Below are 18,260 nucleotides of genomic sequence, written 5' to 3'. Positions count from 1 at the left end.
AGGACTATATCATCAGGATACCACCATCACTTTTCATTCCTCTCCACCTCTCCATCCTCGTCACCTGTCTCCCTTCAGGGACCCTTCTCACAAGCAGCCCCTCCTCTGGGAGGTACAATTGTGTCTGCACCTAGGGGCAGTGGAGGAGATGCCCCCTCCCTGCAGGAGCTGGGGATTCTGTTCCTGATACTTTCTGGTCCAAAGGCAAATGGTGGGTTCTGATTGCTGTGAGAAAAACCTTGTTCTCAGGAAGAGAGTCTCTTCCTTCCCCTCCCCCAGCTCAGGATAGGTGTGAAGATAACACATTCTTGCAGGTAGGGTGGCCCCATGAAATTTAATAATACTAGTTTTATATAGTACTGAGATTTTACGTGTCCATGACAGATATAAACTGTAACATTACTTGAAGTTACAGGGCTCTTTATTGACTATGCAACTCACAAGGCTTTGGTTTTCAGGAAGTGGGCATTCCAACTTGCACATAAAATAGATCAGGGTGGAAAAATCTACCACAGCTGTACCTGTTACTAATGGCATTTTCTATATTACTCTGTCCCTTTTCTAACGATTCCCAGCACTGTATGTTTTTATTGATTGCTGCTGCATGCTGAGTGGATGTTTTCAGAGAACTATCCACAATGCCTCCAAGATCTCTCTCCTGAGTGGTGACAGCTAGTTTAATCATAATCATTTTATATGTATAGCTGGAATTATGTTTTCCAATATGCATTACTTGAATTCTCACTCTCTGGCATCAGGAACCACCTGATCATTTCAAAGAGGTCACCAACCAGTATTCAGATGAGAATGACTCATTCTGCATGGGTTCTGTTGTTTGAGAACAAATAACTGTTCTTAACTAATTTTGGGATGCTGAATTCAAAAGCTATATCCATTTTTGCCCATGATGTACAGATTTTCTGAAAACTGCAGTCTTACTTTTTCAAAAAGTGTTGTTATAATGTGTTATACATTATATGCAGCGACTTATTTTCAAGAACTTGCACGCAAAAACACCTCTAATTGATTGCATTAGTCAAAATGAATGCCATCTAGCTTAATTTTGTTGGAGGATTGCCAAATTATTATATATTATAGGAGTAACAAAACAGAATGTTTTCATTGTTTTAAGTTTTGAATTATATTTAGTACTGTATTTTCTGCATTTTTCAGATAATCCCCTAACATGGCATCTCCAGGTTGCCTGAATAATCCAGACATATTTTGTTACATTTGTGGCAGTTTTGTTCCAAAGAAGCAAAGACAGATTATAACAGATTTTGTTAGAAACGTATATCACGCCTACTCTGGAAAAAAATTGGGGATCAAGACAAGTCTTGGGCCCTTCATAAAGTGTGTTGATCATGTGTGGAATCTTTGAGACAATGGAGAGGAGGAAAAAAGAAGTCCATGGCATTTGCAATTCCCATGGTTTGGCGTGAGCCTGAGTCACAGGGCTGACTGTTATTCCTGTTTATGTAATACAGAAGCAAGCATGGTATTTCTTACTTAGACCTTCCTTCTGCAATCCAGCCAATACCACATGAAACTGATGTGCTTATCCCTAACCCACCAAATTGTCCTGAAAATTTCATGTCATGTTCTGACACCAATGCTGATAATGTTGGAGGTAATACTGAGTATGGACCAGAACAGGCCAGTAATGAGCCACAACTTTTCACCCAAAGTAAACTGAAAGACTTGGTGAGAGGCCTGGATCTGCCTAAAAATTCTGCTGAGGTTTTGGGATCCAGACTTCAAGAGAAGAATTTGCTTTCCCCTGGGACAAGTTTTGCTTGGTACAGGAACTGCGAGTAAGGGTTTGGGTTCCATATTTTTCTATGGGTAGTCTGTTGGTATACTGCAGTAACAATGACGGATTAATAGAAAGCTTGGGGAAAGATTACCAGCCAGGTGACTGGAGACTGTTTATGAACTAGAACACCTTTTAGGCTCGTCTCTGAAGAGTCAGTAATGGCAATCAGTATGCCTCTGTACCTATTCCCCTTTCTGTTCACTTAAGAGAAACCTACGAAAATCTTGAGCTTCTCCTTGAAAAGGTAGTTATCCAGTGCATGGATGGACTATGTGGAGATCTGAAGGTGCTGTGTATGCTGCTTAGTCAGCAGGCTCGTTTCATAAAAATGCCATGCTTTTTATGCAAATAGGATAGCAGAGCAAGAGATCTTCATTGGGTAAGGAGACAGTGGCCACCAAGGAAGAGTCTGACGCCCAGCTCCAAGAATATAATTTATGAAAAACTGACTGAGCCAAACAAGGTACTGCTACCTCCACTCCACATCAAGCTAGACTTGATGAAATAATTTGTGAAAGCATTAAACAAGAACAGTGACTGTTTCAAGTACATTTGCAACAAGTTCCCAGCTTTGAGCTACCAAAAAGTTGAGGAAGGTGTCTTTGTGGGTCCTCAGTTTAGGAAACTGATTCTTGACACTACCTTTGCAGAAATCATGAATAACACAGAGAAAGATACTTGGGTGGCCTTCAGAAATGTCATACAAAACTTCTTAGGGAATAACAAAGATCCTGATAATAAAAACATTGTCGGCAACATGCTAAACAAATGTGAAAGACTTGGATGCAACATGAGCTTCAAAGTTCATTTTTTTGTACTCCCATCTGGATTATTTTCCTGAAAATCTTGGAAATTTCCATGAAGAGCAAAGGGAAAGATTTCATCAGGATATCAAGACAATGGAAAAGAGAGATCAAGGACACTAGGGTGTCATTATGACGTCTGATTACTGCTAATCCCTGAAAAGAGAGACTGCTGGTGAAATGCATAAAAAGTTGTCAAAAAAAAAAAGCATTGATTCAGTCACATCTAATCATTCAAAATTACTCAGTTGTTAAATTTCACACTTTGCTCCTTTGTTCTTTAAACAAGGACTTACAACAGACCTCCTAAAAGAACTATAACTTACTACTTACCAAGTTTTTAATGCATAAGGTGGAATAAAAAGCATGAAAAATGTCCATTTTTTCTTTTTGATTTGTGAAAAATCCTTACATGATAGAACAAAATAGATGCCATTTTTGAAATCAGCATAGCAAAATTAGGTAGAGTCACCAATTTTTAATCAAAGCAACTGAAACTTTGTTTCAATTTGCAATTACCAGTGAATTCATCACAAGCTGGAAAAAAGGTAAAAGCTTAGTGCTTCATTCCCAATCCAAACACCCATATAGGACTCCAGGTTTATTTTACAGTTGTTTGATTTTAATGTATAGTGACTCTGGTACTATTCAAATTACTGTCAGGTTTAATGGTGCACCACTAAATGAAAAATTCAATTATTTGTCATGAAACATAATACTTGTCTTTATATGATCTTTATGAGCTGTAATACAATTGACCAAGAACTGGCATTATAGTTTCTAAAGCAGAGCTCAAAAATACATCAAAATGAACAAACTGTAGTCAGCTATCTAACAAATGAAGAAATCAAGCCAAAATGTTTAGTAAATGACCCCTTGTCATTTGTCCATGCCAATACTTAACACACAGAAAAGGACACACATTTTAATGTATAAAATAGTTTATTACTGTAATAAATAAAATTAAACTTTTTTTTACAAATAGTATTTGTGCTTGTCTAAAAATGCTCATAAGGAAATAGTAATGTAGGTGACTGCAACTGTATTTGAACATTCCAAAACAGGAGATATGCAGTATCTCTACTGGCAGCTTTCTGCTGACCACAAAAATAGTATCTACCCATTCTTTTTTTTTTCTTTTTTTAATCCATGCTTGACTAAAAGTGACAAATGCAAAGAAAAAGAAATATGAGAGTATTTGGTGGGTTTCTGAGGCAATGAAAACAAGTGAAACACATTTAAAAGCGCCAGAGCAACTGCATAACTGCATATCCATAAAGTGTCCATGCAGTGGTGGCTAAATATTTAAACGCAGACAGATTTCCAACAGATGTACAAATATTGATTCTATGTAGTACAGTACTATAGCACATTCATTAGAAAAAGTTGTATTTCTTTATATAGCAGTTAATCCTGATACAAGATTATTGAACTTCCCCACTACAGCTAAAGTGATTCTTTCCCTAACTTAGGCTACGTCTACACGTGAAGCCTACATCGAAATAGCTTATTTCGATGAATAACGTCTACACGTCCTCCAGGGCTGGCAACGTCGATGTTCAACTTCGACGTTGCGCTGCACCACATCGAAATAGGCGCTGCGAGGGAATGTCTACATGCCAAAGTAGCACACATCGAAATAAGGGTGCCAGGCACAGCTGCAGACAGGGTCACAGGGCGGACTCAACAGCAAGCCGTTCCCTTAAAGGGCCCCTCCCAGACACAGTTGCACTAAACAAACAACACAAAATACACAGAGCCGACAACTGGTTGCAGACCCTGTGCCTGCAGCATGGATCCCCAGCTGCCGCAGCAGCAGCCAGAAGCCCTGGGCTAAGGGCTGCTGCCCACGGTGACCATAGAGCCCCGCAGGGGCTCGAGAGAGAGTGTCTCTCAACCCCTCAGCTGATGGTCGCCATGGCGGACCCCGCAATTTCGAAGTTGCGGGACGCGCAACGACTACACGGTCCCTACTTCGACATTGAACGTCGAAGTAGGGCACTATTCCTATCCCCTCATGGGGTTAGCGACTTTGACGTCTCGCCGCCTAATGTCGAAGTTAACTTCGAAATAGCGCCCGGCACGTGTAGCCATGACGGGCGCTATTTCAAAGTTAGTGCCACTACTTTGAAGGAGCGTGCACGTGTAGACACAGCTATAGTGATGTATTCAGTGGGAATAAGACTAAATAAACAAATAAATAAACTCACCAGTTTTTCAGAACAGTTTCATGAAAACCCCGAGCTACTTCATTAACATTGGGTATTTAAATCCAGTTACAGAGATGCTCTGGGATTACACATCAGATATGTTTACACAACACACATCAGTTTGAAACAAATAACAGCTTCAGGTAAAGTCACATCAGCTTTACTGAACTTAAAAAACAAACCCTAGACACGAACACGTCAGTGACAGGATGTGTCAGCTCCCTGATATATAAAATTGTTCAGACAATGTTTTGTTTGGGTAAAGGGCTGCTGGAGTAATTTATTTAAGAAGAAGGCAATAAGTAATTACCTACAAGTGACTTCCATTAGACTTAGAAAGCTAATCAAAGTGCTTTATATTTAGACAACACTGTAAACACTACAGAACTGAACCACAGTTGAACTCACTTGTCTTAAGGCCAAGTGTTGAATGTTTTATTGCAGGAAGCTTTAGTTTTAATTAATTGAATCAATGTTCACCACAACAGTGTGGTCTAGAACAATAATACAGTAAACCTCAGTACTTACCGTACCTCTCACATTGAATTTGTGGGGCTTTCTGTGAGATGTGTGTCTTTATTACTCAGAAGTACAGGTGAAATACAGACTTTATTGCCTATATACTCACAGGAGATAGCCTTTGTCTACTGGCTTCCTCTGTGTTGAAGTCAAGAATTCAGAGACCAACATGGCAAGTACATTTCTACCCCCCCCCCCCACCCCTGCTACGGTAAGAAAATAGAGGTGCAGTGAAATGTTTAAGACGCAAGTCATTCAAAGACACTGATCCATTGTAAGTATAGTATTCTCAGCACCTTTGAGACAGCACCTGGTACCAGAAGACAAAAGCATTTATTCTGGACTCCATCCTAGGGAAATAAACGAGAACCAGTACTAGAGCAACTTTGCTTTAGAGTTACAATGAATGGCAACAAGCTTTGGATTATGAACCAGGTGCAATTATGCCAAAGTGTTTTTGAGCCTCATGCGTATTTCTAATTTCTGGTTGTCACATTGTTTGCCAGTTCTCATTAGTCACAACATCATAAACTAGTCAGCTTAAGACACCTCAGACCTAACAGAGAAACCAAAGAAATGCTGTGGCCTGAAAAGGTTAATGATTTACAGAAACATACCAGCTTAGAACATTTCAGTGGATACCTACTGTGGAAAACCTATGTTCCCTTCTTGAACCTTTATCATTAAATGAAAGATGTGCTGTTATTTGACTGATATCCAATCCGAAGACTTATCTATACATACATAAATATGTATGTGTGTGTGTGCGTGCGTGTACACGTATATATGTAATCATACACACTGAGTTTTATAGAGTAAAGACAAAAATTGTGTTAAAGTTGTTCCACAAACTTATCACCGAGTCAAAAAAAAAATCACCAGGATATTCACAGCAAATAGCTCTTTCGGTTCATTAAAGTGAAGTACTGCAGAAGTAGAACATCACCTTCGCAGCTGTTAAACTGATGTTTTCTGGAAATCGGGACAGCACTGTGAATAAAATTTAAAGCAAGAATGATGATTTTAGTAGCATACTGTGATATCAGACAGAAGAAAATGTATCTGAACAGAGATTTTTTTTTAAATCCTAGAGCACTAGGGATAATTCACATAATTTAAGTACTGACACCTAAAACCTGCCACTTTAACCAAAACATATTACTTTATCTGAACTACCTGCATTCAATTTGCAACCTAATTACAACTTTAAAGTTAAAAAAAAACAAAAAAAGTATAAAATAGCATTCTGCAGAGGTCAATGAAGATTATCAACAAGTTGTAATACTGTAGCAATATTGTACCAGAAGGTGGTGTGTATTGTCTTTACAGTATTTACAAATGTTTGGTGCTTAATAGAATTCGATCTGTAGCATTCCTCCGGGTCTAAAAATGAATAAAATGAGGATATTTAAAAATAGTTTTCCAGAAAAATAATCACTAATAAACAAGGAAGCAGAAAAAAAAATGCAAGAAATAATTCAGAGCTCTGATTTGGTGTTAGGAACACTATACAACTTTTGTTCACAGGCCAGCGTGCGTCTCTAAAAACTGACTGACTGTGATCCTACACAGCCACTTTTTAAAAAAGAAACAAGGGGTCCTGTGGCACCTTAAAGACTAACGAACTTTCATGGCCTGGAGCCAACTTCACCAGATGCTTCTGAGACCATAGGACTCACTTTTGCTGAAAAAGACTAACACGGCTACCTCTCTGAAACTTTTTAAAAAATTATTTTGCCATGTATGGGAATCATTGAGCGCTGTAACTAACGCCTACAACTAGACTGAATAGCTGACCGTTCACACAGCCTTTATGGGCCAATGTCCGGTGTCCATTACGCTAGGTGAGTCTGGAGCGCATTCACTGACCTGGAGGATTGATACTCTGGATTTATATGGGTGTAAGAAAGCTCCATTTGGACCATACAGTGATGAAATATTAACCATAATTCTAAAGCACATTGTAACTCATGAAGTCTTCATACGTCACAGAATAACACAGATAAACCTTCTTTAGCTTCAAACACCTTCTAGAAGAACGCTCCTGGCTCTGTGACTGTAATTCAGAGGGGCAGGGCCTCAGGCAGTGATTGTATTGAACTACAAGAAGTGCAGACCCACATTCATTTCAGTACCATAATTACAGAGCTATTGAGTTCTAGCCCTGCCCCTCCAACATTAGACCCTCAGCAACACCAACATCAAAACAGTCACTAGGCTAACACAAATGTCATTAGGCTAACTGAGTGGGCTGAATCAGCTATCAGTTAGACAAAGCTAAATAACTGCAATTGTGTCTCTCATTCTTCTGTACCTATATTGTAGTACTTCACCAGCAAATAGAAACATAGGGATTGTATTTGCCAGTGGAAGATGGATGGGTCAATTTTTCAAGCAGCCCAAAGTTGCTTTGATTTTCAATGTGAGTTAAGCATTTTTGAAAATTTTACCCAGAAAAACTAATGTTTGGAATATAAGCAAATCCCACTTGGAACAGATATAGAAGTTAAACTCTTGCCTGCAGCCAAAACATTTTTTGGGGCTTTCAGGACCATCAAGCCCAGTATAAATGATTCATTGGCTCAATGATTGTAATTTTAGGCTTTAAACATTAATATGACTTTAAAATCAATAAATCCATTAACTCGTGTGATAGTTGATCTATGAAAACCCACTTAGTGGTCCTAAACTGAAAAGTGTGCATGTGTTTGAATTTATTCTGTTAATCACAGCACAGCTATTACTTTTAAATTTGCTATAAAGCAGCAGTTAAAAATAGGTCTGCAATCATACAGTGAGTGTTTGCTCAAATAAAGCTTTCCCTAATACTGTATGTCTTTGGTACAGCACAGACACCAATTAGCACTAGAGAAAACTAACCACAGAGTCCTCAATGAAGTAAGCAAAATGGCACCTTGTGCTTCTGTGTGAGATTTGCTGATATGTTTTCATTCTTAACCACCAAAAGAATTGTTTCCACAAAGTTGCTTCTCAAAAATATTGCAATTAATGGAAATATTTTCAGAGATGTACCATCAGAAACCCTTTCAAATTACTTGCTTTCCCTCGCAGCCCCATTATCTACTAAGAATCGAACCTTACACAAAAGTCACATTTCCTTTGGAAGTAAGTTTGTACTGTCAAAAGATAAAGTCACTACTTGTTTATCAGATAGAAATGAACAGAAAATGTTATATCACATATCAGATCCCTAAAGCATTGCTAAATGCAATGTTAGTGTTCACTCTAACTGTATCCTTACATATCAAGGCCAGGATGCTGGCTAAACTACCTTATCTGATGATTGATGTTATATACTAGCTTTGGTAAAGTGCTTGTATCTGCGCCCACGAGCATCATCAAGTGTATGGTTTGGAAACAGTCCTCCTTTAAGGAGCAGATTTTTTTTTCTTTTTTGGGTAGGGGGTGTCCCTTGGCACTAGCATATGCTAAACCTGGTCCTATTGTTTATTATTTGTGTGGACATGCTAGCAAGATTAGCATAAGAACAATAACTTTAGATTTTGAGAGAAAACAGAGAACTGCAACAATCTAAATTCTTAAAAAAAAAGCTTGTGAGAGCCTTCAACTATGAACAAAGAAAGAACAATAGCAGAATAGAAACTTCTGAAGGATAATTTTCTGACTAGACTAATAAATGGCACAGTATATTTTCATAATGAATTGGCAACCTGATGAATGGGGCAGTATCACTGATATATTGCAGTGCTTCATATTCTAGGAAGCAATATGCACAAGTATACTTCATTCCCAGTTCTTTGTCCTCTGCAGTTTATGTAAAAAACATCAAGTAACAGGAGAGCAAAACTAACAACATACAACTGCATCTTTATAAATTATTAGATTTGGAGAATCCAATGTCCCTGCCATTGAAGACTTGGAAGACCTCATCTTCAGTACAGTGGATATATGAGGATTTTGCCTACTACAGTTTCTTTAACATTATGTGTTAGATTTTTAAATAACATGTAGGAAGTTTCAGGCTTTTTCGGGGGTGCTACATAACCCCACCCACAGATACCTTTCAAAATTGAGTAGTGCATATTTCTTTTTAAATTAAAAACATATGAACTGCCTACATATCATCACATTATCATTGCAGTATGAAAGTATACTGTGATATTTAACATATACAGGTGATGAAGAGAGCATCAGCAAAAAAGAAAAAGATTGGTAAAGAATGTAAGCACCCTGGCAAGTCCTTATTTATCTATACAAAAATAAGCTGGGTATGTAAGGCATGCTCTAGAAACTTCTCTGAGGTCACCTAATGCTTGTGGGAATGGCTGCTGTTTTAAAAATGATTATCCAAATACCATAAAGCGTAGAAGAAAAGATGCACCAATGAAGGACAAAAAAAAACATTATAAACTGTACCCTTGCTGTCAAAAAGACTTCAATGTCAGCTGCCGTCTTGACATGAGGTTGCAATTTCTATTACTGTACCTTTTTAGAGACAAGGAACATGCTTAGTGAACTGATCCCTCATTGGTTTTCATCAAGAAAGGATAAATTTAAAATGGTTGGGGGAGGGTGTTTATTTGTATGGGGTTTTTGATGGTTTTAAAAAGAAACATCTCAGCTTGCTCCAAAAATGTCCTTTTCTGATTCTGGGGACTGGGGCCTTGATATTTCATACAGCTCCTGTGGTGACTGAGAGCTTCTTCTTGAGGTTAATATTCTCAGTAACTCAGCAAGCTGTTTTTCTATACTGCTCATTTTTGTGTTTAAAGCCTTGATGTCCTCTTTCAGCTCATGCTTTACTTCCAGCATGGTAGCCTGAAGAGTCTGTTCTGGGATAGGATAAAAAGAATGCTTGACTTCTGTAAGGACAGGACTTCGGTCCTGAGGGCTCCTGGTGTCCCCAGCATTATCCAAGCGCAAGTCACTTTTTGTAATGCCACTGTCACAAGAGTCTGTCTTCTTTAGTGTAGTCTCTCCGGACGTTTTAGTTCTTTCTGGTAAAGTCTCCATGGATTCGGCTTTGGATACTTTGTCCCAGTCTTCCCCCTTTCCGCAAGCATCTTTGAATTTGGTCCAGCCTTTACGTCTTGGGTAGTCACCAGACACTTTGCAGCCTGCATAGTCCGATGTAGGGGCCTGCAGTTTGGCAAGATCAGACACGCCGGATGTTGAAGCAGACTGGTATGAGACAGGAGTTGCAGGGCTCTCCCTGACTGTTACAATGCTGGCTTTCACAATAGTGCGAGAGTGCTCTGCCAGAATATTGCCCTTTTCCACATCCAAATCATTTGGATCCCTCCCCCTTTCTGCTGCTAAACGGGCTTCTTTCTGTTGCCTGAATCTTTGAAACAGCCGACGGACCGGGTGATCTGGTGGTAGAATCAGAGGTGCTTCATTCTTCCTTTTCATCCTTTCTTCTTCTTCACGTTTGACATCGCTGATCTTCCGGAACACAATCTGCAGAAAGGAAATGTATTTCACACAGTTATGAATTACATAAAGATCACAGTGGAGAAGAAAGAGGACTAGAGAAGCTTGATCTCTGTTAACAAAATTAGAAGTAAAATGCAGCTTACCGCAGCAGCAACACACGTTTATGTTAATGTTACTGCTTGAAGCCTTAGGTGGCTTATACTGTGTATAATGTGGGATCTCTTGGTATTTAGAAGCATGCTCTGTACATTATGGCTGTGTCTACACTAGAGTTGTGTCAACCGAAAGCTCCCTCTGTCAACATAACTCAGCAAGTGTCTACACATAATGTGTTCTATCGACAGTCTCGACAGAGCACCGAATTTATCTTTACAGTGTTAGCCCTCAAAAATGTGAGGAATAACGCTCCTGTCGACAGAAGTGCAGGGCAGACACTTCTGTTGACAGAGAGGGCTTCCGGTTCACTCGGCAGCCCTGTTTGCAGAGCTTCCGTTCAGCCCTTCTGTCAACAGAGTGCAGGGCAGTCTGGCTGCTCTCTGTCAACAGAGTGGATTTGCCCTGTCAATCTGCTTTTGCGTGTAGATGCACTCTGTCGACACGTCGCTATCGACAAGACATTTCTAGTGTAGATGTAGCTTATATGATTCCAAAAATATTGGGAAATAAATTGTTTCCTTCCAAGGGGCAAGATGAGATGGTGTCACTCTAAATCTGCTATATATGTGAGCTGTCTGTCTACCTGTTCAAGAACTCGTCTTAAATGTTAAGAGCGAGGGCCACCAAATTTAGTACAAAGCTTCCTCTTACCATAACTTAAAGCAAGATGAAGGTTTGGTTGTGCCAGGAAAATGGGATGTGCCTGGAATGAAACTACTTCTCAGAAAACCATACCAAAACGAGAGAAAATTGCCAAGCAGGTGAAAAGGGCTGGCTGCATCTCCTCGCCCCCACCTCCATCTGGGACAGCCCCAACCCTCCTACATCCCAGACTCCCTTTAGGGAAGACAGGGGAGTGAAGCACCTTCCTCCCCAGTGCATACAGGACCATTACTAGCTGTTCCCCTTCATCAGGGAGCAAGGGGATGTGCTCTGTTTCCTTCATTCCTTATTCTGGCTGGGACAGATGAACCCAGAGCTGCCCCAGCTGGGGGGACATGCACTCCTGCCCCAGCTGGGCCCACTGGTGCTGCAGTGGCCATGAAGAGGCACTTCTCCCCTTGTTCCAAGCTGCTGGAATGAGAGAGGGCTGTGGTTGCCTGCATTCTGAACCCCTCATCCCCAGCCCCACCCCAGAACAAGGAGTAAAAGGAAATATACATTTTCATTCTATTTTCCAAAAAATCAAAAATGAATTGCATTAAAGAACCCAGCAATGCAGGGTAAATCTTCAAGTGTAACTCTGACAATCACAGTCATTTCTTCTAACAGGTACTATACTATTGGGGCTTGGGATTCATCAGTGTACCCATTTTTCACTATTACGAATAGCCACTTTCATGTTTTTCAGGCATGCTTGTCCTTGAGCTCACTTACTGCTCATCACGCGAACTTCCTAATTGTTTTAGTGCGGCTCAGATGGCTAAGTAGGGTTGTACTACCAAGATTAATTCATAGGCATGCTCGTTTACTGTTGTCTCTGAGGTACTTTACAAAAATTGTCTTCTCTCTTCCTTTTCTTGTAACAATTTTCTTATGAGATGAATGCTGATAAGTTACTCTGGAGGATAAAAGGAGTTTGAGTAGATAGACAAAATAGGAGAATGATGAGTGTGCTCTGCTCATTGAAATGGTGGGGGCTGCCATGGAGCTGATAATTAGAGCTAGTTGGAAAAACTTCAGAAATTAAACTTTGATCAAAAAGGGACACAGTTTCCATCAAAGTCAGCCCATTTCTTTACCAGCTCTACTAACAACTTGTTGAGCTTGTGGGCTGATCTGTGCCAGACCTGGTCTAAGGCTGCTCTAACTTGACTGGTGATTGGTCCCCTCAACAACTGTGGAACTCTTTATCATTGTTGGTGTTTTCCAAGCAAGACAATAGGGTTCACTCAAATCTGGTATTCAAATAATTTAGTTCCAAAATGTGAGGTTTTCAAAGAGTCAAGAACCCAGCTGTCACTGAAATCAAGGGAGTGGGGTGCCTAGTCCTCTTTGGTTCCTTAAATAGAACCCAGTCCAAAGTTACTGTAATGAGGCAAAAAATACCCAAGGTTGTGATTGTCAATTGAAAGTGATCAAATAAACCCAACTCCCTGTCACAGAGGAATTTATATTAAAATAAAAGGTGGACCTCCCTGGTCTAGCACCAGATCTGCCCTGAACAAGGGAGTTTGCCAGAATGGGGTGATTCCTTGCTGCCAGCCCCTCAGCTGGCTGGCACCCTGCTGATGGCCCTGGCCAGAGTGCCTGCTGGGCTGCCCCACCCCACTGGCCCTTCCACAGTGGCTCCAGCCTCCCTGGTTTCCAACCCTGCTGTGTCAGCCACAGAAGGGCTGGGAGACAGAGCTGCCATGGCTTGGCTGGGAGCTGAGGCAGTGACTCTCTGGTCTCAGTTCCCTGGCTCCTGGACCACGGCAATGGCTCCCCTAGCACTCTGTCACCAGCCTAGCCGGGATTGCATCCTGACTCCCAGCTGGCTCCCAGGCTGTCTGGTCCAGCAACATCCGTGGTCCTGTAGGACCATGGATGCTTCTGACCAGAGAGTACCAGATTTTAGAGGTGCAATCTGTGGTAAGAGGCGGTACTGTTTTCACACCACACACTAGGGCCATGGCTACACTAGCACCCCCTTTCAAAAGGGGGATGCTAATGAGCCACTTCAGCAGATGCTGATGAGGCACTACCATGAATATGCAGCACCTCATTAGCATAATGGCAGTCACATGCATTTTGAAAGTGCTGCTTTTGAAACACAGCTGTTTGTGTAGACAGGGGCCTTTTGAAAGGACCCTCCTGGATTTTGAAAGCCCCTTCGTCCCATTTGGTTTTGGGAAGAAGGGGCTTTCAAAATCCAGGACGGTCCTTTCAAAAGGCCCCCGTCTACACAAGCAGCATGCGTTTTGAAAGCAGCACTTTCGAAACATGCATGGCTGCCGTTATGCTAATGAGGCGCTGCATAGTCATACCAATGCCTCATTAGCATCTGCCACAGTGGCTCATTAGTATCCCACTTTTGAAAGGCGGGGGTTAGTGTAGCCACAGCCAATGTGCATGCTTGTACTTGTTCCTCAGAGCTGTGCAGGCATGCATAAAGCAGTTGCGTTAATTCCTGCGTATTCAGAAAGGAAAGGAACTTAATGGTGAGCCTGTTATTCAAAATTTGCCAGTGTGAAAATTTGAAATTAGTAGGAAAGGACATTTCATTTTCAAGCTTTAGAGAGGAGGCTAAACATAAACAAAACATGAAAAATAGTAAGAAATGTAGCCGTGTTAGTCTGTATTCTGACAAAACAAGCGGTTGTGTAGCACTTTAAAGACTAACAAAATAATTTATTAGGTGATGAGCTTTCATGCAGCAGACCCTCTTCTTCAGATCTGGAGATCTGAAGAAGTGGGTCTGCCACACAAAAGCTCATCACCTAGTAAATTATTTTGTTAGTCTTTAAAGTGCTACACAACTGCTTGTTTGGTTTATTAAAACATGAAAGAGTATTTGCCACTGTCCTTTCAGGAAATGGCAATAATTAGGAAAGTCAGCTTGGAGCAGAGCAGTGGTTCCCAACCTTTTCCAGATGAGGACCCATTCTGACAATTCAGGAAGACTTGGTGACCAAAGGCAATTCAGAAATGGGGGGCAGGGAGCAGAGTGCCATAATTAACTAATTTTGCACCTGAGGCAAGAATATAAAATTGTGCCCCCTCATGTTTATATATTTGTAATAGTTATTTCATAGAAAAGGGAAAATATATTAATAAAATAATAACACTACATTTACTATAGTTAATAGAGTTGTGGCAGTGGAAAGACACTCATTCCCAAACTGCTCCACCTGGCTTAAACCCCACAGTCAGGGGCGAGGAGTCACTCAGGGGCTGCAGGGGGCTAGGGAAGTCACACTCAGGGGTGAGGGGAGTCGCACTTGGGCTGTAGGGGGCTAAAGGAGTCACACACGGGCTGGAGAGGGCTAGAGGAGTCCTGCGGAAACCTGGCTTAGGGACCCCCACCTCCTGCAGAGGCCAGAAGCCAGGGAGCTGATCAGCTCTGCTCTCTCTCTCCCCCACCCTCCCAACCTCAGACCCAGGCCCCCACCTTACCTGAGCTGAGCCCTGCTCCTGAGGTATACAGTTCTCTGCCCTGCAGCTGAAATGGTTCTCAATTTAATGGATTGGTTTAGCTGCCTGACAGCTGTTAATCCAGTTAAGAAGTTGAGTACCACTTCAGTGTGAATGGCTTCTTAAGAGCCACCCAGCCCAACAGGTGACCTTTCTGAAATGTAATCACGACCCACATTTGGGTCCCAACCCATAGGCTGGGAAACCCTGGAGTAGAGCCATAAAAATGGGACAAAGGAGTCTGCTTTGCAAAACAAAATGCGTCACTCCCAGTCAGAATAAATAATTAATACCGTGCCCCAAAATATGGGCTTGTCCACAGACAAAAGTTATGCCACTTAAACCAACTTAGCTAACCTGTTTTTAATTCACACGTGAATGTTCCGAGATAAGTTGAAACCTGACTTGCCTGGTTTAGCATGTACCTTTTCTCCACAGGTGCAGAACGTACACAGAAAGTGGTGACAAGAAGTGGGCTGTAATAACAAGAAAGGAGAGCATTGCAAATGCTGGTTCTGCTCAACAACAGACCAAAGTTCCCACAGCAAATGGGGACTGTCTCACAGTGTTTATGCCTGGACACTGTAATTCCATCTGACATAAGATCTGATGGACGCTGCTATTAGCACAGCACGCGCACAGGTGCTGAATCAACCAGTGAGAGTTCTGGGAAGCAGCAGCATGTCCAGATCCCAGCTGTGCAAGTCCTGGCTTGATGCACAGGAAAGATATGCAAGGGTGCTGGGCTTCAGGCCGAGAGTGACTAGAAGTTACAAGCAGGCCCAAGAAGGTGGATACAATAGGGAAGATTTTGAGGAGTGGTCAGTACCAGCAGTTCCTATTGTTTGTCATTCAGGTATCTAAATGGGACCAGTTGAGCACTGAACTCTTGAAAATGTGGCCACTGGTACAGTTCTCCACATGGTGTCTCAAGCTCCAATGCACATCCATTCCTGAAAAGTCCCCAGTAATGTGGACATACGTGTAAAGAGTAGGACTGTCTGAGACATTGGCTGATGCATGAGCTCCCCTCCTTTATCCCAGTCAAGCACCTCACTACAGCTATGGCTACACTAGCCCAAAACTTGGAAATGGCCATGCAAATGGCCATTTCGATGTTTACTAATGAAGAGCTGAAATACATAGTCAGCACCTTATTAGAATGCCGGCAGCCGCAGCACTTCGAAATTGCTGCAGCTCACTGCCGCACGGCTCATCCAGACGGGGCTCCTTTTCGAAAGGACCCCAGCAACTTCGAAATCCCCTTATTCCTAACAGCAGATAGGAATAAGGGGATTTCGAAATTGCCAGGGTCTTTTCGAAAAGGAGCCGTGTCTGGGCGAGCTGCGTCAATTTCGAAGTGCCGTGGCTGCCGCCATTCTAATGAGGCGCTGAATATGTATTTCAGTGCTTCATTAGTAAACTTCGAAATGGCCATTTCCAAGTTTTGGGCTGGTGTAGACACAGCCTACCTGTTTGCAACTGCAAGAGGCCTGGTGGGTGAGAGAATATCTTCTATGGGGTCAACTTCTGTTGGTAAGAGTGACAAGCTTCCAGATTACACAGAGCACAAGTTACACTTTGCGTTATTTGTGAGGTACTCTCCAAAGGCAACATCTGAACCCCTGGTTTCCCTGCCCTGTTCACTGACAGAATTGTGTGCAGTACTCCACCCCCAAAGGGCGCGTCGACACTTGCGCTCCTCTTTCGAAAGAGGTATACAAATGAGGTAAATTGAAAATGCGAATGAGGTATAAATTTGCGTATTTCACTTCATTTGCATATTCTTATTTCGAAATAGCTTCTTTCGAAAGAAGAAAGCCTGTGTAGACGCTGCTCTTTTGAAAGTAAACCTCATCTTTGAAAGAATCCTTCTTCCCATTAAATAAAGGGAAGAAGGATTGTTTCGAAGATGGGTTTACTTTTGAAAGAGCAGCAGCTACACTGGCTTTCTTCTTTCGAAAGAAGCTATTTTGAAACCTGAATATGCAAATGAGGTGCCAATTATGCAAATTTATACCTCAATTGCATACCTCTTTTTAAAGAGGACTGCAAGTGTAGATGTACCCGTACTGTGCAGAGTCAAACCTGAAATGTGTTTCTCTGGGGACACCCAAGTGCTGGCTCTTTTAGCTGAAGCCTTTGGTAAGAATTGAGACTCAGCTTTTTAAATTTGTAAGACAATGCACAGATACGTGTCACAATATATCCTTTACTATGGCAGCTTGGCTAATGCTGTACTTTCTCACGTCTGCTTCTTACTTATGGGTTGCATTGCATGACTCCACTGAAGCCTTATGGTAATTGTTCGACGTGATGTGGTAATTCAGGAGGCTTGTCAGGACTGCATATGGGACTCTTACTTGTTTTGAAGGGGAGATAAACTGTTTATAATGAAACATGCAAATTGCTGCTCGCAGTGGATCGTTTTCTGATCAGTACTGAGGCAAAGAGGACAATGGACTGATACAAACAAACACACTATATGGGGGTCTAGATCATTTTTATTTTTTGTTGCTCTAAAATTTTGTATCAATCCTCTAGTACAGAGTCATCTTATCAAGTGTGCAACCCAGAGGCATTCATATTACCTCGTTAACTAACAGAAATGACAGTGATATGCTACAGTGGACTGAGCCTAATAAGCAAACTTGGATTGCAGCTCCTAGCTGCAATCTCTCACCCTATATTTCAGGCTCTACCGAATGCTACATTGCTTGTTTTATATGTTGTGCTGTCATTCATAATGAATTATGCTGGAAACATCCCATCCATACATTGGAAGATTTAGTATTTTTGCTTAACTAAAAGGAGATGATTGTCATCCCTTTCATGGATGATCAAATCTCGTACTGCTGGGCGCAAGCCAAGTGCCAAGACAGATGCTCCATCCTTAGATACCTGTGCAGCATTGCATACTTTGCTAAATGGATTGGAAGGATTTCAGCCAAAGCAACAAATTACTGCCACTAGCACAGGACAGACTACTTTCCTGGAGGGACCAGCTGTATGAAATCCCATGCTCCAGTTTGAAAAGGGCATTCTGCTAAATAAATCAGCAGCCCACACTCGGGCTTAGATTGTGCTTTTAGACACTACTGTGTAAACTGAGGCTGGGAGAGTGTGCTCACTATTGTCTACTCATGTCCCATTTTAGCCTCCTCCTCCTCCTCCGAGGGAGAATCTTTTCAGACAGGTCTCATATGGAATTAGTTTCATGCC

At 41.5% G+C, this 18,260-nt stretch overlaps 2 protein-coding genes across 4 annotated transcripts in view; one reads left to right on the top strand and one right to left on the bottom strand.

Annotated features, from left to right (window-relative positions):
* HHAT (hedgehog acyltransferase) overlaps positions 1-18,260 on the top strand; it is a 367,215-nt gene that overhangs the window by 299,528 nt on the left and 49,427 nt on the right. For 2 of the 3 annotated variants that reach the window (XM_074988516.1, XM_074988514.1), the window contains exon 14: positions 15,477-16,166. The exons of the other annotated variant lie outside the window; for it this stretch is intronic. The gene's annotated coding sequence lies outside the window, so the exon portion shown is untranslated. Of the gene's footprint in view, positions 1-15,476; positions 16,167-18,260 lie in introns of those variants that run through there. 3 annotated transcript variants of the gene reach the window in all.
* The window catches only part of KCNH1 (potassium voltage-gated channel subfamily H member 1), a 290,356-nt gene continuing 282,043 nt past the window's right edge, over positions 9,948-18,260 (bottom strand). Inside the window, exon 11 of the mRNA XM_074988513.1 lies at positions 9,948-10,790. Within this exon, the coding sequence (XP_074844614.1) occupies positions 9,948-10,790 (843 nt within the window). The remainder of the gene's footprint in view (positions 10,791-18,260) is intronic.

Source organism: Carettochelys insculpta, chromosome 3, assembly GCF_033958435.1.
Source record: "Carettochelys insculpta isolate YL-2023 chromosome 3, ASM3395843v1, whole genome shotgun sequence".
Lineage (NCBI taxonomy): Eukaryota > Metazoa > Chordata > Testudines > Carettochelyidae > Carettochelys > Carettochelys insculpta.
The sequence above is the reverse complement of the archived record's forward strand: the minus strand, read 5'-3'. Positions and strand labels throughout refer to the sequence as shown.